The following is a 25,449-nucleotide window of genomic DNA, read 5'->3' on the forward strand; positions in this document are numbered from 1 at the left end:
TAAAATACAGGCAATTGTCTTTGTTCCAATTCTATCTGAAGCAAGCTTTAGTACCTCAAGGGTACTGGTTTGTGCTACGCACAAATGACTAATTTTATTTGTCTAACATTCATCATTGCATTAGCGGTTTATATTGAACTGCCAATGCCACCTCGCGTCTCAAAATAAGCCGCTAAGAACACGAAAAGTGAATACTATTTACATTACACTTCTCGCCTATGACTAATTTTATTGTTTTAAGTTTCATCTTCGATTCATAAGTGTATTGACAGTTTATATTTAACTGTGAGACTGCGAATATGAAACGTGAAACAAAGAAAATTAACAGTTCATTCGTCATAACTGTAATTTCAATCCTAATGCCATTTTAACACATTCATATTAAATATAAGTTTCTGCTAACCTCAGCAAAATCAGAACATCACTGACAATCGCTCGTGAACCGACGGAACACACACACTTTCGGTTCTGTCCACCGATCGGTCCTGGGGAATTCACTGTGAAATGAAGCGACCGGAGCCAACATTGGGAACAATGAAAAATAGATTGAAAAAATAATTCCTCGGAGCACCGTACCGCCGAGTTGGTTTCCCTTTTCTCGGATGATGCGAAAAGCGGAAATATCTCGTTACAACCACCAGGACACCGAGCGAACCCCAACCCGACGTACGCCAAGCATAAATCGTGGCGCCGCTAGCGAAGAGATGCCAATCATCGTACATCCTCATTCTCAACGATTGTTGCCGGCTAAGGAAACAATTTCAGCGCTTGGTGGTGTTTTACCGCACCAGTCAAGTATATCCTTTTACTGCTTCAGCTCAGGTGAGAATAATAGCTTCGCTCAGTTCACTATTGATTTTCGTTGTTCGATAGAACTGGTGGGACGATGATGCAGTTTACTAGTTACTGCGATTACGATATTGCATCGGGGAAAATGAAATTCACATCGGCAAATAATGTGCTTTTGATGTTTGACCAATTATTACTTCAACAAAATTCTGTTAGTAAGGATAGATAAAAAAAATTAATTACTTGAAGAAAAATTGCTAAACCAATGGATGACAATGGTGAGGATTCAAGGACGACGTCGTCACAACGTCGAAGGACAAAACCGCCTACCCCCGGCTTCCGAATGGTTTTGATAACAGACCAGCTTTGGCAGCGGAGTGGCTCTTCAGGTTTTAGGGAAGTATAATAAAATCCACTTATCCCAATCAATTTCCGTTAGCTCTCGTTCGGAACGGCTTGCTGATGTCATTGATGTTTAACAATCGGCCTTGCTCCATTGATCGGGAGCCAATCATCAAACCCGAACCCATGATACGGACGGAACGAAGTTGAAGCGACGACGTCTTGGTGCTTCGCTACTGAATAAGAAATAAGTTCAAGAAAATACTCAATATAAAAGACATTGACAAAGCCTTCCACCGACAAACAAGAAAATGGAAAGTGAAGTATCACGACGTATTTCTCGATTTCCTACACCAGCTTAAGTTCATGAAAGCATTTTGCTCTCATTCATGCACGGATATCTTCCCCAGAAAAAAATCATCAAAATAAAAATAAAAGAAATCGAAAGTTAAATCAGTTCCGAGCGCCTTACTTAGACACAGTCCAGCGTACCACGCAAATTTGCCATAAAATATATCATTATTTCCATGAAAAGTCCGAATGAATGGTATCGATTTCAAACAGCAACACCGTGAAATGCTAGTAGCACTGACAGGAAAAAAATATTTTTTTTTTTGCGCCCGTCAATCAGATAATAGGATTTCCCCTGCTATTGAATACCGCATTCATGAAACGACATTAATCATTCATCTGTCGTTTGTTGATCGTCTGGTTACTACTCCAGTGGTCGCACACGAGCTCACGTGATTGAAGCCTCTCATAAACGCCTCTGATCAATTGACGAATTCGCGGACTATATTTGGCGCAAGATTGGAGGTTCGGTTTCGGTCAATGGGGTCACTGTCACTGTGAGTACGCTAGCTTACTTACACCGCAGCATACATTTACGAACCAAACACGAGGAATCGTAAAAGGAATCAGCTAATCGTATGACGGAAAACGGATTTTATAAGTCATTTCAACATGCAAGATGGTGGCTTCCGGTTTATCAAAAATCAAAATTCATCAAAATTACAACAATTTGGATTATTTTTGAAACGGGATGGACAAGTAGCTGCAGGCCTACAAAAATTGAAGATTTTTCAAAATCTAAGATGGTGATTTACGGTGATCCGAATTTATCGAGGGAAAAATCTTGCAGAGCAGGAAATGCGTGCGAAACTGATTCAAGATCCATTTTAAAATGGTTAGCCATTACTTCCGAGTAGAAAAACTTTTTATATTCAGATTTAACTATTTATCATAACACCAAGGTGGATAAGGGTCGTTTCACCGAAAACCATTTCACCGAAAGCCGTTTCGCCGAAAGCCATTTCACCGAAAGGGTCATTTCGCCGAATATATTTTAATTTGGAATTGATAGCAAATGATTATGTTAACTCCCGTTTTGCTGACCTACAATCGTACTTCTGAAATGATTCAGCGACTTGAATAATGATCTTCAGAACGGAATTTCCGAAAAAAACTTGTTGACTTTATTAGTGTACCTATCAGGCAACTGTTTGCGGTATTTTCCGATAACTGAGTACAGATGAAAAAATATCTAATGCGACTTCGCCCTCGTTCACTGATCAGAATCAATTCTAGAGTCCAGTTCTGAAATTCAGTTTCAGAATCCAAGATTTTTTTTTCATTTCCAGAATCTAGGTCTAAAAATTCAATTCCTTGTCCAGAATCCAAGACAAGAGTCGAGTTCCAGAAGTCTGGAAATGATTCGCAATCTGAACCGAAAACCATTTCACCGAAAGCCGTTTCGCCGAAAGCCGAAAGGGTCATTTCGCCGAATATATTTTAATTTGGAATTGATAAAAAATGATTATGTTAACTCCCGTTTTGCTGACCTACAATCGTACTTCTGAAATGACTCAGCGACTTGAATAATGATCTTCAGAACGGAATTTCCGAAAAAAAACTTGTTGACTTTATTAGTGTACCTATCAGGCAACTGTTTGCGGTATTTTCCGATAACTGAGTACAGATGAAAAAATATCTAATGCGACTTCGCCCTCGTTCACTGATCAGAATCAATTCTAGAGTCCAGTTCTGAAATTCAGTTTCAGAATCCAAGATTTTTTTTTTCATTTCCAGAATCTAGGTCTAAAAATTCAATTCCTTGTCCAGAATCCAAGACAAGAGTCGAGTTCCAGAAGTCTGGAAATGATTCGCAACCTGAACACCAAAAAAAAATTAATTTTACAGGTGACAGGTGACTTACGACGTAATTCCTAAAGACCTAATTTGTTAAATGATCGAAAAATGCATGTTAGATTAACTTGAATTTTACTAGTTTCAAATGTAACTTGCATTCTGCTAGCAGGTTGGCACCTGTATGAATTTAAATGCACATTTTACCAACCAAGCAAATGTGTGCTTCTGTGGCTCAGTCGATTAACAGACGTACTTTGCGATCCAAAGATTCTCGATTCAAGTCGCGGTGGTCGCTATCAGTATTAATTTTTTTTATTTCAATGAATATCATGTCATGTAATTTTGGACCCAATATTAAATGTTTTTTTCACGTTAATTTGCATAAACTACGACGCTCCATTTATATGCATCTAAAAGGATGTAAAATCACAGGATTTTCTCGAAGTGTGTGGATTTCGGAACCGGAATCTGAAATCGAGATCAGGATCTTGATTCCAAACCTGGAATGTGAAACTAAATTTCGGATATGAATTGTGTACTTATATCTGAATTTTGAAACCGAAATTAAGGTTCTGATCAGAATTAAATTCCATAATTTAGTTATATTTCCAGAATTCAATTTTAAAATGCATTTCAGAACTCAGTTCCCCAATTCTAGAAGTATAACTGCACTCCAAAAAAATTTGAAGTTCACAGGTGACTTAATCCCTCAGTCGATTAACAGACGTACTTGCGATCCAATGATTGTCGGTTCAAGTCACGGCGGCTGCTATCAGTATTCTTTTTTTTTCAATGAATTTCATGTCATGGAGTTTTAGACACAATATTAAATGTTCTTCCACGTAAATTTGCGTGAACTGCGACGCTACATTTATGTGCATCTATCAGGTGTACAACTTTGCTTCCGCCGTTTTCCGATAGATGGCTGTACTGGCTGAGGCTGGTCAAAATACATAGATGATAATGCCTTTAAAGTTAGTGTGTACAGTGCCTAACGAATTGTCATCGCCGTTTCAGTGACAGTTGTTCTTGTTTTCGTATTATTCACGCTCGAAAATGTCTGTTCATGTGCCCAATTCTCGCCATTTGCGGAATGTTTTACTTTTTGTTACAATTCGAAAAAAATGCAGCTAATGCGCATCGAATGCTCTCAGAAACTTACGGTGATGCTGTTCTGAGTAAAAAAACGTGTGGGAGTGGTTTTAAAAATGGTGATTTCGACGTTGAAGACAAACATGGTGGTGGAAGAGAAAAAACCTTCAAAGATTAACAATTAGAAGCATTGCTTAATGAACATTCGTGCCAAACCCAAAAAGAGCTTGCCGAATCGTTGGGAGTGAGTCAGCAAGCCATTTCGAAACATCTCAAGGCCCTGAGCATGATTCAAAAAGAAGGAAACTGGGTGCCGCACGAGTTGAAACCGGGGGTATCGAGCGCCGTCTATTTGTATGTGAGCAACTGCTTCGAAGACAAAATCGTAAGGAGTTTTTACATCGAATCGTAACCGGTGATGAAAAGTGGGTTCGATACGATAATCCTAAACGCAGTAAATCATAGGGAAAGCCCGGGCATGCTACTTTGTCGAAGGCAAAACCAAATATTCACGGCGCCAAGGTTATGATTTGTATTTGGTGGGATCAGCTCGGTGTGATTTACTACGAGCTCTTAAAACCGGGTGAAACCATCACAGGAGATCGCTACCGAACGCAACTGATGCACCTTAGTCGCGCGGTTAAAGAAAAGCGGCCACAGTATCAAGAGCGACATGACAACATCATCCTTCAACACGACAATGCTCGGCCTCATGTCGCAAAAGTGGCCAAAAAGTACCTCGAAACGCTGAAATGGGAAGTTTTGCCCCACCCGCCGTATTCCCCAGATGTCTCCCCTTCTGACTTCCACCTATTCCGTTCGATGGCACACGGCATGGCAGAACAACATTTTCAATCCTTCGAAAAGTTGGAAAAATGGATTGCTTCATGGATAGTGTAAAACGAGGGCTTTTTTTTCGAGCCGGGATCCGAAAATTGCCGGAAAGATGGGAGAAAGTTGTCGCTAGCGACGGACAATACTTTGAATAATACATCTGTAAGCACTTTTTCGCAAAAAGGCTTTTAATTTTGGAATAAAACGGCGGAAACAAAGTTGTACACCTGATAAGATGTAAAATCACAGGGTTTTATTTAAGTGTGTGTATTCAGAAACTAGGTTCTGAAGATTTTCTGAATTCTGGTACTAGAATTGAAGTTCGCAGCTAAATTCTGGATCCGAATTTAAAAATGAAAACCGAAATTCTGTAACTAAAATTCGGCTACAAGCCAGAATTCCGATTCAGAGTTGAAGCACTGAATTCAGTGTCAAACCAGAATCCTGGTTTTGAATTCAGTTTCAAATTCAATTCCAGAACACAGGTTCAGTAATCAGTTCAACAATCCAAATCCAGAATTCAGTTCTAGAATTTAGAATTCACTTCCCGAGTTCAAATTCAGGATTCAGTTCCAGAATATAGCATCAAAATTGTGTTCCAGAATTCAAGTTCAGAATTCAGTTCTAGCATTCGGTTCCAGAACTGCAGGTCCAGAATTATCCATTTTTTCGTAATCAATTCATACAGTTATATCTCATGGCATTACCCAGTAGCCAACACTTATTTTAAGACACTGAAATATGGAGTGTATTGCCGAACTTGCCATTAAATCCAGATATAGCACCTTCGAATTTCTATCTGACTCGATAACTGATGCATGAAACTACTGCACAATGGTAAAATTCATATAACAACACAGCAAAAAGTTATTTTTGTATTTTTGTGCAATAAATTTTAAAAAAAATAAGCATTTTTCTAGCGTTTCCTAGTTTTCCTTAAGTTTCCCAGTGAGATATTTCAAATAAAAAAAAACAAATGCCAGCATATCCGGACGTTTCGAGATACCTCTGGTTTTCACTCATCTTCTGCGGACAAATCTTCAGACAACATTGTCAACAAATTCAGTTTTTTTAAATTCAAAATTCAAAAGCAAAGCCTTGGTATTACATTCCTGTAGTGGAATTTGACCTTCTGTTTCAACAGACTTTGCAGCCGATTCAGAGTGTACAGAACCAGTGCATGGCTGGTGCTACGATTCTACTGACACTACGAATCCTTCCAGGTCCAGATTCAAAATTCACGATTTACGATTTACATTTCAAAAGTCAATACTTCAATACATACTATATTCAATATCACGATTTGCAAAAAATAGCTTTATCAAAGGTCAGCGTTCCGGAATGTAAATGACATAGGTTTGAGTTCCATCCTATCAGCTGAAATTTTAGGAGAAATATAAACCACTTTTCCACAGGGCGAACAGGAGTTGAAAAACTAGCTCGAGAAGCATAACCTAACACCCATATCACCCACCATGGACTAAGCATTATAATGGAACTCACCCGTCCTCGACGATGAATTCCTGCTACAGATTACCAGAACTCACAGCGCAAAACATCTTGTTAACACAATCTCACGTAATTCTATACCCTCTTTCCCGTTTGACATCCCGTTCGCATGATAATCGACATTGACAAACCGCTTAGCATATTGTCAGCTGAAAGGATAAGGTTTATGGATGCAGAAGCCTTATCTGATCTGGTACATCGGAGAAACGAGCACCAGATATTTTAGTAATGTGACACTCACAGCTCCCATCGGCAATATGTTGGCTGGCTTGTTACTATTACCTAGCACTTCATCTACATATATTCACTTAGAACCATATTAACCCGTACTTGTGATGTTTGGATATCAAATACGGCAGCGAATTCCAGCGAGGTCTCGCCAGGAATGTTTGATGCACTGACTGGAGAACATCGTTATCATTCCGGAGCATTGTGCTGATGTTACTGAAAATCACACCTTCTGTTATTTGCAAGGTGTGTTCCGTTCGAACGAAAAAAGGCCAACTACAAAGTGATACATAAGCTGGCCCACGTAGTATTAAATCGAGCAAGTTGAAATGTTTGAGCAACTTTGTTCCGTTGGTGATAAATCGTTCATTTGAGTCAGTGGTTCCGAAACTTGTTTGACCGACATTCTTTGTCATGTGATCGTTTTGTAGTGCTTTTACGTGTTTTTTAAATGTAAAATAGAGAGATATGAGTAGAAAAAAAAGGATTCCTCCTTAATCTTACAGGGTTAAAAAATATGTTAAATCAAGATCAAATTTAACAACCCTCAGTTTTCGCCACATTGCTTTATAAAATAAACGGCGACAGTGATACGATACAATCTCACATATCATTACCCAGCAGGCGAATTATTAGTATGTAAATTAGACTGATATCAGTCAGTGCTTTTGTGTGGAACTAAAATTTTAACCATACAGACCGGACACAGCATGAACCTGAACGAAGTACTCGATAAAACGTCTGTGTCTCAAATTTTTATTTCTCCAAATCTTAATTTAATCCGTAATTTCTGCCGTCGGTCTCTTTGTTCGTTATGGCTAGGGAATGGCGTACGTGACCAATATGAATATTTTTCAGAGATTCAATAATTCTGAATTTTACTTCGATCCGACTTCTGGTTCTGGATGTGGAGAATAATTAGTGATCAAATTTCAATGTGGCTCTGACGTACGTGACCAATATTAATATTTTTCAGAGATTCAATAATTCTGAATTTTACTTCGATCCGACTTCTGGTTCTGGATGTGGAGAATAATTAGTGATCAAATTTCAATTTCCAGGATGTTTTGTCGTAAAGGTTAATCATGAAAAGAGAAGCGAATTTCTGGAAATTTATTATTGAATTTTCTTGGTTTGTATAATTCTTTAGTTGAAAATAAAATAAATCCCGATTCAGTTACACCGCATTCCGATTTCCGGTTCCGGAAGTACCATGAATAGTGATCCTAGACTCTGAAAAAGAAGTCCGATTTCTTAGAGCTAACTATATCGATATTCACACACTTAGCTTCAAATAAAAAGCCTCACAGTTCCGGAGGTGGTTACCAATTTACATCCGTATCCAACTTCCGGTTCCGGTATTATAGGGTAATGAATATTTAAAATATCAACCCGTTGTTTGAAGTGACACGACAAAAAAACGTAAAAACTCATCGAAACTGTGCTTAAGGCTATTTCATTTTGTAGAATTTGATAGTTTATGGCCGATAAAACCGAATAAGCTATACCGGTTTCTAATTACTTTTTCAGGTAGTACAGAAAATAGAGCTCAAACATTCCAAGACGGAAGTCAGCTCGATTTTTCTAAGATGGTCAAACTGATTTTCGAACAATCAGATTGAAAATGGGTCTTATATTCCCACAGGAGACTATTAGATTTTGTTCGGATCCAACTTCCGGTTCCAGTATTGCAAACGTTTAATGTTACGATGCGAAAAACATTAAAAATTCTTGAAAATTGCACTTAGAACAATTCAAACTTAAGGAACATGTTAATTAATTGTCCGGAACTACCGGAAATTACGGCCAAAAATTCCTTAACGGAAATCACTTCTAGTTTCACAAACTAGGAGGTTTTATTTTTCCATTCGAGGCTGTTAATCCGGATCCAACTTTGGATTCTAGTTTTATAGAATGATGAGTGTTCAAAAATTCAAACCTTCGTTCGTTTGTTCGTTCAGCATTCTTCCCGGGATTTGAATCCGGGAATAACGGGAGTAGTGGTCATATTTCTAGAATAGAATTTGTATCAATTTCTCATATTTACGATTATGAGAGAAGCTACGTTACGGTAGGTTAAAACATGAGGTTTTCATTGAAACAACACGACGAGAATTTTCCCCCATTGTTTCTAATTTTCTAATAGTTTCAATGACAGAATCGAATCCTACTGCTTCATCTTCGTTTGTTCACTGTCTTATCCGTAAATGGTCGAATTCAAAACAAACAATGAGTGTCGAAGCATTTTTGTCTTTTGTTTCTACAAAAGAGAGTATCAATGCCAACATCACTTGCTCCCCTATGTAAGTAATGTCAGTCTAATTTCAATACTCATTTCTTCTTTTATTCAATTAATACCTGTGGAGTTTGGGTATAAAGTGTGTAAAAATTTGATAAATCAAGGTTTTAACACTCCAAAAGCTCATCAGAATTCTTCGGAACTCAAGACTACTACACCTTATGATAAAAAAAGAACCGGAATATTCATTTTAAAATTCCCGCGCTTGTCCAATCGGTAAACTTTTATTCTCTCAACGTTGGCAACACTTTTATATACATTCTGTCAAATTTTGACGCATATCGTACGATTAGTTTTTGTTTGGCGTCTATACAAAGAAGTTGAAAAATTTTCGTGTGGCGATGTTTATAATGGATGAAAACTTAGAACAACGTGCGTGCATCAAATTTTGTGTTGCAAATGGATTTAAGTGTACCGAAACGTAGAAAATGTTAGAAAAGGCCTTTGGTGAATCGTGTCTAGGAAAAACACAGGCATACGAGTGGTATAAACTCTTCAAAGGTGGTCGTACAAGCTTGGATCATGATGAGATCCCTGTCCGCCCAACAACATCTGTTACTGAAGAAAACATTGAATCGACGAAGCAAATCGTGTTGCAAAATCGTTCTGTACCGATTAGAGAGATTGCTGTGTTGTTGGGCATCTCTTATGGATCAGCCGAACACATTTTAACTGATGTTTGGGTTTGAAACGCGTCGCTTCTCGGCTGGTGAAAAAAAAGCTGAATTTCATTCAAAAACAGAGTCGTGTTGATGTGGCCAAAGAGATGATTTCCAACGCAGATAGTGACCCCACATTCATCGAATGCATAATAACTGGTGATGAGGTGTGGATCTATGAATATGACGTCGAAACCGCACAACAATCGACCGAATGGCGCTTCGAAGGCGAGCCGTTGTTCTAAATTTTCATCCATTATAAACATCGCCACACGAAAATTTTTCAACTTCTTTGTATAGACGCCAAACAAAAACTAATCGTACGATATGCGTCAAAATTTGACAGAATGTGTATAAAAGTGTTGCCAACGTTGAGAGAATAAAAGTTTAAAAGATTGGACAAGCGCGGTAATTTTAAAATGAAAATTCCGGTTCTTTTTTATCATAAGGTAGATACGAGCACCAACAGGTAAAAATCTTTGAAAATCGTTTCCTGTCATTATCGATTATCAAAGCTTCGGTAGGATATAGATACTGCATAGTATACGATTATCACTCAAAATCGAAATGAATAAAAGAGTAAACGAAAGAAAGAACACAATATTGAAACTACTGTTCCGCTTTTGTCGTTGGCTGAACATGGATCTTGTTCTCATAATTTGCAAGCGGAGCTGAGAGGGACATTTATTGTTCGTCAATTTCGTCTGTTTTAAGTCAATAAAAATGAAGCTCAATAACTAACATACAAATGAACCAAATGTCATCAAATGTTGACAGATGACATCCGAAAGATGTCTCTACTGAACCCTAGATAGATTTTTAATTAATGACGTCATCTGAAACGGAAGCTTATTGACCGAAGTGATTGTATCCCTGATCATGTTTGTACTACGTTTAAAAAGCTCACTTTTAGTTTAGTGTTTTAAATTTCACCTAAATTGAAAGGTTCACTTTTCAATGCTTATACTCTTTTGTATAAGATATTTTAATCTAATAGATTTATTTGAAATTCTAATCAATTTCCCGAAGCTCCCAGTGGTGAGAACAGTTTGCTTATCACTGATTTGAATGGTGTTCTTCATAATGAGTATTGACTTATTGACTTATGCTTCCTGATCATGATACGCAGTTACTTCCGTAGGGAAACGGGTCATTTCACCGAAAGAGTCATTTCACCGAAGGGGTCATTTTCGTCGAGAGTAATTTCACCGTAAAGATTTGCTAACTGTAAATATCATACAGAGCATAAATATTGCTTAATTTCTAAATATGATAGAACTACCAAATGCTTTGATTCTTACTACTTAATAAAGTCAAGTTTTTCAGGGAAATATATGATGAGGTTCATAAATTTATCAGAAAAATTCAGTCAAGAGCAGCAGCACCTTTTTCGTAAATGTCAAGAGCAGCAGCACCTTTTTTAAATGGAAAATATTTCAGATGCACGATTTTACATCGGCTTCCGGCGAAACGGCTTTCGGTGAAATGACCCTGACCCCTTCCGGAGTATCTCTGGAGAGTCATCTTGGATCGTTAATATTTTTCCTTTATCTTAACGATTTAATTTTTAGATCAAGCGTGCGAAACTATCTTTCACTTTAAACTATTGTATATCATTAAATCCACAACTGATACATGAACAATTGAATAATTCAACAAATTCGTGTTATATCAATAGATATAACATATGTAAATCATCTAAATTCCTCCAAATTTTCTGTCAACACTTTTAATCGCAAACAGTTTATAGTCAAGTTGACCTATAATATTTTACAAATCATTCTCGAACGCACTAATTATTATCGAATTTGAAAAATCCTGGGTGTCAAACCAGATTGAAAATTTAATTTAAAAGAGCATATTCAATTTCAATCACAAACCAATTGTTCTGAGCTCTTACAATGCCACGAATTTAGTCATTATTTCAGTTCAATTGAGTTTCATCCATCACGTTATGTTATCAAGAAACTGTTACTCAGATTATTGTCAAATTAGTATTAGTATTCTCAAGTCATTTGGATGATTCTAATATGTTGATACAAAAAATGAGGATGTTTTATGCCTGTCGGAGAACAGGCATAAAACATCTTCATCTAGTTTTAAAATAAACAATTGATTTTTTGCGAAAATACTATCAGATAATGACCAATGGAACAGAAATTTGACAAAAATACAATTCCCTTTTGAAAAACTAAAATTCCTTATGCGCTTATTTTTATTATTATCCGATGTTTCACAGATTCTACATAATGTTTGTCTATTTTCAATTCTTCTGGAAACTTATCGAGTAGAGCTTCCCGTATCGATTCTCAAGGCCAAAAGCTGTCAAAACGGCAAAGTGTGCACTACGTTCTGAAACTATTTTGAACCCGTCTCGGAAAACTAGACAGCAGCGACAGTCGAATGGTTAAGCCAAGCAACGCGTAGAATGATGATGATGAGGAATAATTTCTTCGATGTAATTACGAAGTTTCAAAACTTTTCGGCAGAGATTTGAAATTCGTAAAAGTTTAAATCATCTGTTTTCTAGAGTATCGGGACGTAATTCCCGATACGCCATCAAAATAGAAGAAACTTATTTCACAGCAAGAGACAGTCAAATTTGAATCAAAACACTACAGTAAGTTTTTATGCAGTTGTTTGTCTCCGAGAGTAAATTTACAAGCTAAAAGCCATGCAGATTGCGTTCTGGCGGTGGTGGTGCAATGCTTTCTTTTATCAATGAAAAACCAGGTTGCTGGCAGATTTGTGATCCGTATTTACGTTCAAACTGGGATGCAAACTTCCGACATAAAGAACAAACTAATGTGGGACTGCACATGAATGGAATTAAATTGTGGATAAAGTTCTCTCGGCGAAGCGACTGGGAACAACCCAGATAAGATCCACTTGAATGGAGTGTTCTTCCAGTTTAACAAGCTAACAATCGATGGTTCGAAGTCTTCTGACAACCTCAGCAAAAGTTGTTTTCGACCCATAAAATCCCCCATCCCGCTCTGACAACAATATACATTGACAGTGTTCGCTGTTTTTCCCAGCCTGTACAGCATCGTGCTTATGCATTGTTGTTTTGTATTCGGTATTTCCTGAAGCTCGCACTATTTGTGCGACTTCGTTCGACGAAAAACAACCACAGTACATAAATAAAAACCAAGCAATAGCTCACCGGTGGAAATACATCGAAGCTTCGAATTCCCGGAACGGTTCACCTTCCAGAAACGTTTTCACCGCTAGGATCGATGCCTCGAACAGCTCCTTGCTTCCGACTAAACAAACGACAAGAGGAAAAGAAAAACACATTATCATTTCGGCTCTGTAATGAAGGAAACTTGAAGCGAAGTGTTAGTTTATAGCGCGTTAACTTCTACCTACCGGATAATTTACTCCGAACTTGCGCTACAATGTCATCGTTCAGGATGTCCAGCACAAATTCGTCGTCGTCGGTGGTTTTCCTGATGGCGTTGGCGTTCTGGCTAGCATTGGCGTTGTTGGCGGTACCGCTGATGGTGTTGGCATTGGTCAGTGAGTTCGACCCAGTCATGCTCTTCTTCTCGATCTGGTCATCGTGGTTGCTGAGTTTTTTGGTGTCACCGCCGATGCCACTGTCGTCGTCGCATTTTCCATCGTCTCCGTCGCCGCCTCCGCCACCGCTGTCCTCGGTAGCGTGACTGCTGTCGATGCACAGCCCCAGGTACCGTTTGACCACGTCGAACGCCAAATCGACGCGGTTCTCATCGGCCGCGATCTCATATCTGCGAAAGGAAGCGAGTTTTTTTTTTTTGAATTAGAAAACGTTGCACGTCCGGATCCGCATTACGGGTCGCGATATTATTCATGTGGAATTTCCATAACAGGAAACTGTGAACTAAAAATTCCTTCCAAATCTCCTATCATATCGAATTCTCAAATCTTTATTTTTTAGGTCAATTTAAAACATCGTTGTGATTGTGATTAAAAACAACTTCAAACATTTACTTAGATTAAAAGTGTCTGTTATTTCATGACTTAAATACGTTTACAAGCATCCTTTTTTCCTAGAAGACACTCATTATTGCTAATTGCAAAATAAACACTTAAAAGTATCTCTCACTTTGACGTTTCGATGTAAGGTTCGATTCAATATGTTAGGTGTAAAACATTGCTTCCGCCGTAATTTTACAGTCACTCATGTGGACGGAAAAAACACTAACACAGCGCAAAAGTTATATTTGAAATTTTAAGTTGGATGTAATGTTTGCATTTAGAAAAAAGAACAAAATGCCGATTTTTTGTTGGTTTACCTTCATCCGCACTGACGAAAATACCCATGCAGCATCAATCACAGTAACCCATGGGTCAGCAGATACAATTAGACAACTCTATCAGTCGGGCTCTAAACGTGATGGCAAAAACAGTGAGGCAACTCCGTTCAGAAGTGTGCGCGTTCAAAGAACGGCATTACACCGCGTCAAAAACGGATATCTTGCGGCACTCTGTGGATGCCGAATACGCCCGTTCCGGCATCTACAACATCGTTACACTATTAGACAACAATCAGAGCATCGAAAGAAAGCCCGATTTCGGACGGCCAAAGAAAGATGAAGACGGAGGGCAAAGTGGTTACATCGCTGCTTGCGCTTGGCGTGCAACCAGCCAAACAGGGAACAAGTCCAAGTATACGTGGTACCTGCACATTACCTTCACCCGCAGGTCAATGCATTCGACAAAAAATGTCACATTACATTTGACAAGACTTTTTATCAAATGAGAAATGTGGTGAAATTATTATTCCTGGTAACCGGAATGGAATGCGTGTGCTTCGTGGACTGCTACATAAGGCGATTCCGTCCTAAAGGACATTAGATCAGGGCGGGGGATATCCTTGTAAACCACTGGTAACCTACGATAATCAGCCATTTTCACGCCAATTCTGTGAACAACCTGCTCATTACGGCAGAAACTAACAAACGAAAATAATGTAATCTCCGAAAAGTCTTCTCCACCCAAAATAAGTATAAGATTTCGCAAAAAATTGTACCCTTGATTTGGTGTACAGAGAATGTAATATGATAAATCGGCTCTTTTTTAGCTTTTAGGGCCATGAACCGTATAAAATAAATGATTGAATAAAAATGACACGCTTATTTCAATGAAAGAAAATATCGAAAAATTCTTTGGGATCCACTTTTGGCACATAAAACATCCGAATTGTTGATTTTCGATGTGAAACACATATTTATTTAGCGTAGGTCAATTACAAATTGAAGGATAAGTACATATATAAATGTGGTCAGGTTTTAAACATTCACTGCCCAGCCAATTTCTTTTTAATCATTAATATGATTTCACCAAATAATCAGACATATATTTACGCATCGTTTTGAATTGATAAAACCATGTATTATCAATTCAAAGCGATAAAAATTTTCACTAAGTCGGATCCGTGTCGGATTTCGCCAGGTAACAATCGAAGACGCTCTTTTGGTTTATTGGCATTCCCTAAGACGAGACGACGATGGTTTCAAAGGAGTAAGCGACATGTAGGTTGGAAAGAATTGCACTGATTGGTCATTCAGAACAAATATTAGCAATATTTTTGCGAAAATATACAACACGAATCGATGCTTGGACAAGTTTGCTTTGATCAAATGTAATTAGCTCGCAATTGTTTGCTGACGTTTTGCGAGACGCTCGCATTCTGCAGCGACATAAGGGTCATGCGTGAAATGCAGGTTCTCTTCTTATAATGATTCTCATTCGTATTCTCGCCAAAAATGGCTACATTTTTTTTAGATCAGCAGTAGTCAGTGGGATCAGATCTGAACCATAAGGTCATTTTTCTTTGATTGCTGCCTTCAACCGATCTAACAAAGCTATGTAATGTTCAATATTGATTGTATTTCTTTTCTCAAGATAGTCTATGAAAATTATACCATGTGCATCCCAAAAAATTGAAACCATAATCTTCCCAGCTGACTGTTGTGCATTTGAACGCTTCGGACGTGGGTCGCCGGCAGCAGTTCACTCAGATCATTTTGATGTGATGGATCTATGTTTCAGCCATTGTCATTGTTGTTTTAAAAATGACAAAAATAGTTCCACTTAAACGGCTGTCCCTTTTTTCGCTGGCAGATCGAAATGTCATTTTGTCTTCTGAAAGTTGGTACTTCATAAACGTCATATGAATTAGACAACGACACACGACTTATTGAGTGATTTGCTATTTGTTGGTAAAAAACTGGTTCTATTTAAGGTCAGATTTCATAAAATATGAGGATGATTTGACGATAGAATTGCTCAGACCAGATAAACCATATTTCATCGATCTGAGCTAGTGGTAGTCAGAAGGAGCAATGTCTGGAGAGTTTGGCTGATGCGGTGTTGCAAGACGTTCTAGGTCGATTTATATCGATCACCACTTGCTCCTAGAGACACCTTTTGGAAAGCTGCGTAAGCGGTACACAAGAAATTTTAGCGTTTATTTCAGTGGTGCGTATTTTTACGAGGTTTTTTACTGGATGAGAGTCCCTGCGAGTCACCAGAAGAGCTTGCTGAAACATTGAGCTTATCACAACATGTATACCATTTCTTTAAACGCGGATTTCCGAAGTAACGCTGTTTTTACGCGGATTTCCGAAATTACGCGATTTTTGTGATTTTTTACGCGGTACGTATCCCCCGTGTAAAAAAAACCTCAGTGTACAAATCGTACGGATTTCCAGTAAAAATATTCGAATTTTTTAATCTCATCATTATTTATTTAACATTTTATCATAAATTTAGTTGACACCAGTATCAGTATTTTTACTATTATTGTTTAAGGTCGGCTTCTCCCAAGCGATGTGTGTTTTTTTTAATTCCATCTATTGTTATAACAATATTTCGATATCAATCTTTTTATAGATAAAAGTACATATAATAATTGGCTATGGTCGGAACTAAAATGATTTACACTGAGAAAAAACGAAATGGTGGCCGTTTTTCGAGTTTCTACTCTCTTTTTGTACTTTTAACTATTATTATTTTTTGTTTCAATTATAGAGGTTTTAACCTTAATGCCATTCGCCTCTTCGGGCCAGAAAAGCTTTCTGACCCTATGTACGGGGTTGGGGATCGAACCCAAGTGGGCTGCGTGATAGGCATCGACTTACCCATCACGCTATACCCGTCCCCTGCCTATTATTAATTCTTCTAAATAACAATGAATATTTTTGGGTGAAGTTTCGACTTAGCCCGGGTTGGCGGTTCAATGCATACGGCGCTGGTCTTACAAGCCAGTTGGCGTATGTTCGACCCCGACCTGGAAGGATTCATAGTGTCAGTAGGATCGTAGTACTAGCCATGCAATGATTCTGTATGCTAAGAATCGGCTGCGAAGTCTGTTGAAGCAGAAAGGCCAAATTCCACAAAAGAAATGTAATGCCAAGACTTTGCTTTGCTTCGACCATAGAGAGACGCACCGTCCCCTCTTTTTATCTTATTTAACCATTTCGAACAGTATTATCTAGCAATCTAAACAATTTTTTTTTATTTTACGAAAATTTTCTGAAGGAAACTGGCCTGAAACAATCAAATTTTATTTTATTTAAAAGATATTTTATTCAGGCCTATTTGCGTACAAGCTTTACGTGGCCGATTTAGCTGAGTTTTTAGATAATTTTTTTTAATGAAAATGCTGATACATGTGTCCAATAATTTATTATATAGGGCTATTGTACCAAAATCATATTAGTAGAGTCATCATGTTATTCGGCTGATTACTCCACTTTCCATCAACGAATTGTGATTCAATCGAAAACAATATCTTTGCCTCGGCTCTAAGAAACAATAGCGCGGACAAAATAGTTCGAAAATTGTGCAACACTGTTGTTAGAGCGATGCGAAAACTCGAAACGAATGCAGCCATTTTCCTCTTACCCTTGTGGTCAATCTATCAGAAGAGAGATAGCAGATTTCACTCTAACTAATGATTTTCGTATATGAGATGACTACTATACTTGTTCATAAGCGAAACATCAGTTCGGTTTCACATCTCAACCAAGTCAGTCGATAAACCAAAACCGCTTACGTTCGGGACAGAAGAAATCAAGTACAGTATTGTGTAGTGAACAATAGAACGATCTCGAAATGAGTGAACCAAACGAACAAAAGCTACCGCCGGTACGAAAGAATACAACTATTGTTGACTTCAGACAGTGCAAAAATCGACCATCGATACGAGAACTTGAAGGTTTGCTTAAGGAGCAAATGCATCTTGACATTAAACGTGTGCATTTCAATGCAATAAGACCAATAATGTTGTTTATATCCAGTTCTATAAAGAGTTGGATGCAATTCAATTCGCTAAAGACAATAATAATGTGCACTATGTGGAGCATGAAAATATCAAGTACAACATTCCAGTATATATGGAAGATAGTGCTATAGAAGTGCGTGTGCATGATCTTCACTCAAGCGTCACCGATTCTTATATTCGCAACACTATGTCCCAATACGGAGAGATTCTCTCGATCGAAAAAGAAAAGTGAAAGAACTTTTTCCCCGGTATTCTAAATGGCGTACGTTTATTTCGCATGCGCTTGAGGAGGCCTGTACCTTCTTATGTGACATTCGGTCTGGATACAAGAATACCGTGCAAATCACTTGTTACCTTTGACAATCAGATGGCCACATGTCAATATTGCCAAAAAGCTGTTCACTACGGTAAGCCATGTGATAAACCGGACAAGGAGACAACTATACCAAAGGTCAACGGTGCTTCCTTTACACCAACCCCAAGCAACCCCAGTACACCTGTGACAGTCACCAACAACAGTGAAGTATCCCCTTCAACGAAACCATCCAACGTAACCCCTATAGAACAAAGTACACCAGCTGCAATTAACAGCTTACCATCTAACCAACCAGCAACTGCGAACAATGTACAACAAGGCGCATCTACAGCAACTAGCAACGAAATCAACAACAATACTACGGCAATGGATGACGAGATGAACCACGAACAAACTGCCCCTCAATCCTCGCAGGAGGAAATTGGAAGCTCCTCTCCCCCTAGAAAAAGGGTGACAACGAGATCCAATACAAAAAAAATTTTATCTGAAAACTCAGCTAAATCGGCCACGTAAAGCTTGTACGCAAATAGGCCTGAATAAAATATCTTTTAAATAATAATACTGTACTTGTTCTTGGTGTATACGGAAGAATGTCTTAAATGTTAAATACACGCAAATGTTAAATACAAATAGGACTTAAAGATGCCATTACGAATAGTACGAAACTTCAAAGAATCATTGCATCAAAATAAACTATATAGTTCAAAATACGTAGTTTTTCATCACAACAACTCTCGGCCACCTGTTGTGGTTTATTGTAATTCGCTCTTAATTAATTAAAATTCTCATGGAAACTTCAATTGTTTTCTGGTTACACTCAGAAATTCATATTAAACTTTGTTAACAGATCAACCTGAAACTGCTTCTAGGTAAAGGCGCGGTTTTCGCGCTACATTTATACACTTTAAAGTCATCATCATCATTATCTGGATATATCAATTTATTTTGCAAAATCGAGTTATTGCTAACACGGGTACGTTAATTCGATTAAGAGTAGATTCAAGCTCTGCTTATCAGTTTTATTTTCTTTTTTATCCTTTTCTAGGCTGTTACTTATATCCAAACAAAAAACCTTCTTTACAGTCAGTGTATTCCAGTAGAGCTAGATGGTGAACATCAATAATGCTCGCATATAGGGACTTAGAATTAGGATCACTGTGGCCATAGTTTCATATGATTGCGAAATTCCACCAATCTGTTACTCGTTTCGTCACTCTCGTCTGTACACGCACGAACACAAATCGCGCAAAAATCTCATCTCGTACATCCGATTTGCGTGTGTTATACTTCATTACACTCCATCAACCCAATTTCTTTCCCAACCATGTGAATTTTGCATAGAAAACTACTTCAGATTTTGCCAACTTTGCCAGTCTGCGAAGTCATATTTTTATGTCACATCGAGAACAATGAATTCCACTTGTGCACTGGGGTCTTGGGTCAACAAACAAAAGCATTTTTTTTCGCCATGATGATAATCCGCCACTATGCTGCTTCTGTCGTGGCTGCTGCCGGACAAAATCGTCCCACATTTCCGGTGTTCCGGCTACACCCGGGCTGGCTGCTGGTGCCAGAAGTCATAAATGAAAATTTATGGCTCTTCCTATTCGAAAGGTTTCTACATTCCATTTGCTCATTTCTATAGGAACGCAAATGCGAGCCCAGTCGGTGCGCGACGGGTTGGTGGCCCTGCAACCTGTACCTGGAAGCGGGTACCCGGGTATCTGGAAGGTTTTCACCCTTGCGGTTATCTTCTGCGGGCATGTTGCAAGCTGTGTTACTCTGGTCGATACTCTGGTCCCTCTGTTCTATGTGTTACCGAATCAAATAAATTGAAGTTTTTATGTTTTTTCTACATTTTTCCATCTCAGCACCGAGAAGGTGACTGTAATTACCGTCTCATACCAACGTAGCCATCGGCAAGGTGCCAGGCAGATTGGATTGCGAATGTGAGAACACCGTTTCAGGTATAAATAAAAACATGAAGACATAAATACATTAGTCATAATGCTTTTTAGACATAATATATGACTAACATAATGGACACAAAGCATAAAAAGTGGAGTAATTTTTTTGGCATGATAAATATTCTACCAGTTTGGTTTCCTTAAAGATATTACGCAATGAAAAAATGTAAAATCTCCGGTAGGCCGCAAGGAAAGCGACGATCTTATCCATCATGCCTAAGAAAAGCTTCAGTGTAATAGCTCTGCGAATGGCGAAAGTCACCCTGAAAGTTTAGAAATTATATCTCAAATTGACTCACTTAGCCGACGTACCGTACATGTACACTGTGCACGGTCAATAATGTTACATTTGAAAGATGTCATGAGAGGTCTTGTTACGCAAGCAATCGTCTTTACACGCTTACCATCTAAAACGAATGGTAGATGAAGTTCAGATCTTGGAATGTTGAACGAATTCTACAGGAAAGAACGATTTGTTTTAGTCTTGTGCTAGTTTTAAATTTTGATCAGTATCTAACGAGAAAAACAAATTTTAGGACATTTAAATAACTTTAATGTACCGAAAATCCATATAAAAACCGGCATCATACGACGAACCGTGTGAAAACTCATTAAAACTAACTTGTACATAAACTTTACCGTAGTTGTATTACCAACCAACCAAAAAAAACAGCAATGTCCTCATCGCTCCATTATTCATCATCAACTTGTTTTCAGCTGAAAAAAAAAAACCAAACCATACCGAGTTATCCCCACGGGGACGCCTTTTATCTACTCAATCTAGTGCTCCGTATAATCGGATGGATCATCCAGGAGAGAGCGGATTTGACCGTTTGTTATTTGTTATTTCGCTGTCAATCTGTGAGCCAACCGTTCACTTTCATGGGTCGTTATGCTGATGGATACTGTTAGGGTCGGACAGGAGGAAGCATAATAGATTATCTGTAGCCAACAAAACTGGTGTACTTTCGTGCTTTGTAATACCGGGCGGTGTTGAGCTACAGGAAATGATGCCTGATTGGAAACTTCGGCAAGAGTATTTCAATGCAGTTTACGGCAAGATAAGGATAAAGTGTTATGCCGGTTTTGTTATTTTGATATTATTCCTGCCAAGAGTCAGAGCTTTCTAAGTATAAACTGAATGTCATATTATATCATGATTATTAAAAAGGTTTAAATGATTTATGAATAGTATAGTGCATTGTTGTGCAGTTTAAGTGTCATAAAATAAGAGCAAACTTGCAAACTTCCATACGAATTAGGTAGCAAAAATATCTCGACGAACCAAACGCTGCTTAACCAAAAGCAAAACTCACATCTTCATATCTCTTGCCAGATCATCAGTTTCCTGGTAAATGTACAAAAAAAACGTCAAATTGTACCTAAGTACAGTGTCTTTGTTTTCAACTAGTAATCTACAAATTTTTACAAAGATACTAAGATACCAAGTTTGTATTAAGCTCGTATGACTGTTTTCTACTGTTTTTCAATCAGCGTAGTGGTTCATGTTGAACTGCTGAGGGGTGTAATAGTTCAACATGAGCTGCTAAGCACTAGTGAGTCACAGACGAAATGTGAAAAAAACGTAAAACGCATTTTTTATTGCAATATAAATTAAACTTAAATTGTTAAGATTTAAGTTGAGTGCTCAATCACAAGTGGTGATTTCTCAGCCTTATTACATGATTTGGTTAATACCATTGAGGCATTATTTGTTCCGCATTCCGATGATATTTTGTAGTGAAAATTGTGAGCATACTTGCAATGTGTGATGGAGGAAAAGAATCTAATATACTAACTCATTAATTAATACAAATTAAATCGGTTCAATTGAAGATTGCTTTGATGTGTAACTCATGTACGCTTAGTACAAACCAGTTATTTCTGAGCAAAACCCAAGCTGATATATTCTGATGATATGTAGCCGAGTGCGCGTGTAGCGTTTTTGGTCAACTATTCAAAATCTGGACAGAATTTCGAAAAATGAGAAACACTTAAGCTTACAATTTTGAAATTTTGCTTTGCCGATCCGTAATTGGTATTTGAAATGCATAAACGGTTACTGTTACGTTCCACGGGGATGATTTTAGAACTGAAAAATAATTTATTTTTACGTTTCGCATTCAGCTCATCAGTGCGTCAGCAGTTTATGTTGAACTGCTAACGCCACCTAACGGTTCAACATAAACCGCTGAGCAGACGTAAAAGTATTTGCTACTTACAAATTACTTATTGACACCGAAGTGCCATGTCTATCCTGACGTGCCGAAAGAGCAAAACAAATTGAAGGCTACTGGCCGCCAACAGATTGTAGTCATTTAGGGGTTTGGTACCTCATGTGTACCGTTTTGTGCTAAAGTGCACATGACTAGTTTTTATTTTTACGTTTCGCATTCAGCTCATCAATGCGTCAGCAGTTTATGTTGAACTGCTAACGCCACCTAACGGTTCAACATATACCGCTGAGCAGACGTAAAAGTATTTGCTACTTTAGCACAAAACGGTACACATGAGGTACCAAACCCCTAAATGACTGAAAAATAATGTTTGAAGCAAAATTTCACAAAGAATGTGGAAAGGTAAATAAGAATTATGAAAAAATAGCCAAAATAACAAAATTTTTAAAAAGTTTCAAGTGAATTTCATAAACTTTTAATCAATTTCTATGTTGTTTTCGCGCTTCAGTTTCGTATGATGGTGGTGTGAGAAATGCACAGTGGGTTCGATGGCGTTGTATCGTGAGCAAAAATTACATATAAAAATGGTTTGTATTTATGCATTGGATTTTGTGTTGAAATAACACCGAATACAATAAAATGGGTATTGTAAGAAATCGCTCATTATCTAAGCTAACTGACGTTTGTAATGCTATTAATGTCCAACTCTGTTTAGCTTCATGCATTGATGTTTCTTTATGTAATATCATATAGGTAATAGAAATTACTTCAAATTGTAGCAAAACAAAAAAATTACCCTAGACCTATCTGAAAGAATCGCAATTCCAAAATATATACGTTTGTGGAAAATGTATTTATTTGGTATATTCTCGTTGTCTAGTGAATGTTCAATAATTTCGTATTTCAACAGTTTTTTAAACCGATAATGATCGCGGTCTTTCATGTGGTTAATTACTGTTTGGTACTGGTAAAGATACCGAAAATACTTGAATGTTTTATTTTCAATCGTTCTTTAGAAGGAGAATCTATGCTTGCTACCAAACTCAGACATATACATTGTTAGTATGTTAGTCAATACATACATATATAATCTCATGTTAGTCCATTACAAATACCAATGGTTCATAGTTATAGTGTAATAGTAATCAATAACAATAAAGATTGAGTTAGTATATATTCGAATTGTGAAATATTCACAAATCCATTACGAATCAATAAGAGTCTCTTTTACAAGCCAACAAGGTCTGGTAAGCCCACTGTGTCCAATCACTGAAATAATTGCAGATTTCTATGTGTCGGTTTTGTCTGTTATGCTTTGTGCGACGATTCTTTCTACTCAAGCGGTCGAAATTTCGCGTTTTTTTTTTTGGGATAACATTTCACCTTGACTGACAGTTTATCATCGAAAACTTGAATTTTGCTGTTTAATAATTGTTTTAACTGAAATTTTTAAACAGGCGTTAATCGAATTATTATCGAATATTTGTTATTATAACAAGTTCAAAATGAAAATATTACAAGAAAAAATAGAGATGACAATTTTTTTTGTTAATTTTCTAAATTCCTGAAATGCAAATTTGAATACTTTTTTTATGGTGTATAATTTGAATATACACCATAAAAAAAGAACAACGGATTTCTCACCATTTTTGTTTTATGTTCAAACAAACCCTTATCGGGCTACAACGATTTGGGACCGTTCATAAACCACGTAGTATAAGTAAAATTTGGAACTTTTAAACCGTCCCCCTCTTGTAGACATTCATAGACTTTTCAAAATACCCAACCTGCTCCCCCTCTCGGAAAGTCTCCTTTGACTATTCGTTTTCACAGAATATGATGGAAATTTCGGTAAATCTATTTTCGGTGACGAATAGTGTCATCATGACTTCATCAACAGATAGATAAAATATTTTTTCTTGGTTCCCATAAAAAAAATTCATGAACACGGTTGAAAAAAAATTAAACATTAAAATTTTAACCAAAAACGAGAACGCTTCGAATAAGTATTACTAAGAAGAACTTGGAGAAAACTTACATTGTTTTACAATGTATTGAAACTTTTAATTGAGGTGTTATCTTTTACGGAAGAATTTTCATAGAAAGGTTTTTTCCTAAGTATCTAAATTGTTTTGCATTTTTTTTAAATGCCGGAAAATAACTATCGAGCTGCCAAAAATAATCATGCTTTCGAGCATGTTTATTTCTAGTAATAACAAACTGCTAACTGTTCGACTGTCAAATTGTTCACAGCCGTAGTGTTACTAAAAATACTTGAAAAGTGGTCTAGATAAATAATTATTTTTCAGCAAGATGAAACTACAAGTGAGCGCAGCAATACTTGTGTTGGAAGCAAGTTTAGTTATATCGTTCCTAACTTTGAAAGTCTTTCAATGGGTGGTGCCATGAATTCTCAGTTATTACAGATACAATAGCGGCAATGAAATACAATTATTTTCAATTGTCTTTACCGGATGAACGATAGGAAAGATAAAGGGGTTTTCTTCGTAAAATGGATCCAATGAGCACTTTTACTAGGAAAAGAAAGCTTGCATGTTCGAGTTCAGCGTCTGAGGTGTTTTTTCGCAAATTTGTACTTACGCAAAGCTCGACATTTACATTTTTCGAATCTGCCTTGTTGTTTATTATACGCCCAAAAAGATTTCTTTTTGACAACATGACATTTTATTTCTCATTCTAGAGGGTTTGAGGAACATTTTAGGCTCACAAAATAAATTTTTATTTTTTTTTTTAAAGTTTTATGGTGGCCTCACCCCTTAATGACGCATAACTAAATTTGTTTTTTTTCTTACT

At 37.4% G+C, this 25,449-nt stretch overlaps 1 protein-coding gene across 2 annotated transcripts in view; it reads right to left on the reverse strand.

The window, feature by feature from the left end:
* The window catches only part of LOC131438332 (G protein-coupled receptor kinase 2), a 243,925-nt gene that overhangs the window by 58,409 nt on the left and 160,067 nt on the right, over positions 1-25,449 (reverse strand). For both annotated transcript variants that reach the window (XM_058608267.1, XM_058608258.1), the window contains exons 6-7: positions 13,273-13,652; positions 13,067-13,166 (exon numbers count right to left, since the gene is read on the reverse strand). In XM_058608267.1, coding sequence (XP_058464250.1) covers positions 13,067-13,166; positions 13,273-13,652 — 480 coding nt within the window. The remainder of the gene's footprint in view (positions 1-13,066; positions 13,167-13,272; positions 13,653-25,449) is intronic.

This window comes from Malaya genurostris, chromosome 1 (genome assembly GCF_030247185.1).
Source record: "Malaya genurostris strain Urasoe2022 chromosome 1, Malgen_1.1, whole genome shotgun sequence".
Lineage (NCBI taxonomy): Eukaryota > Metazoa > Arthropoda > Insecta > Diptera > Culicidae > Malaya > Malaya genurostris.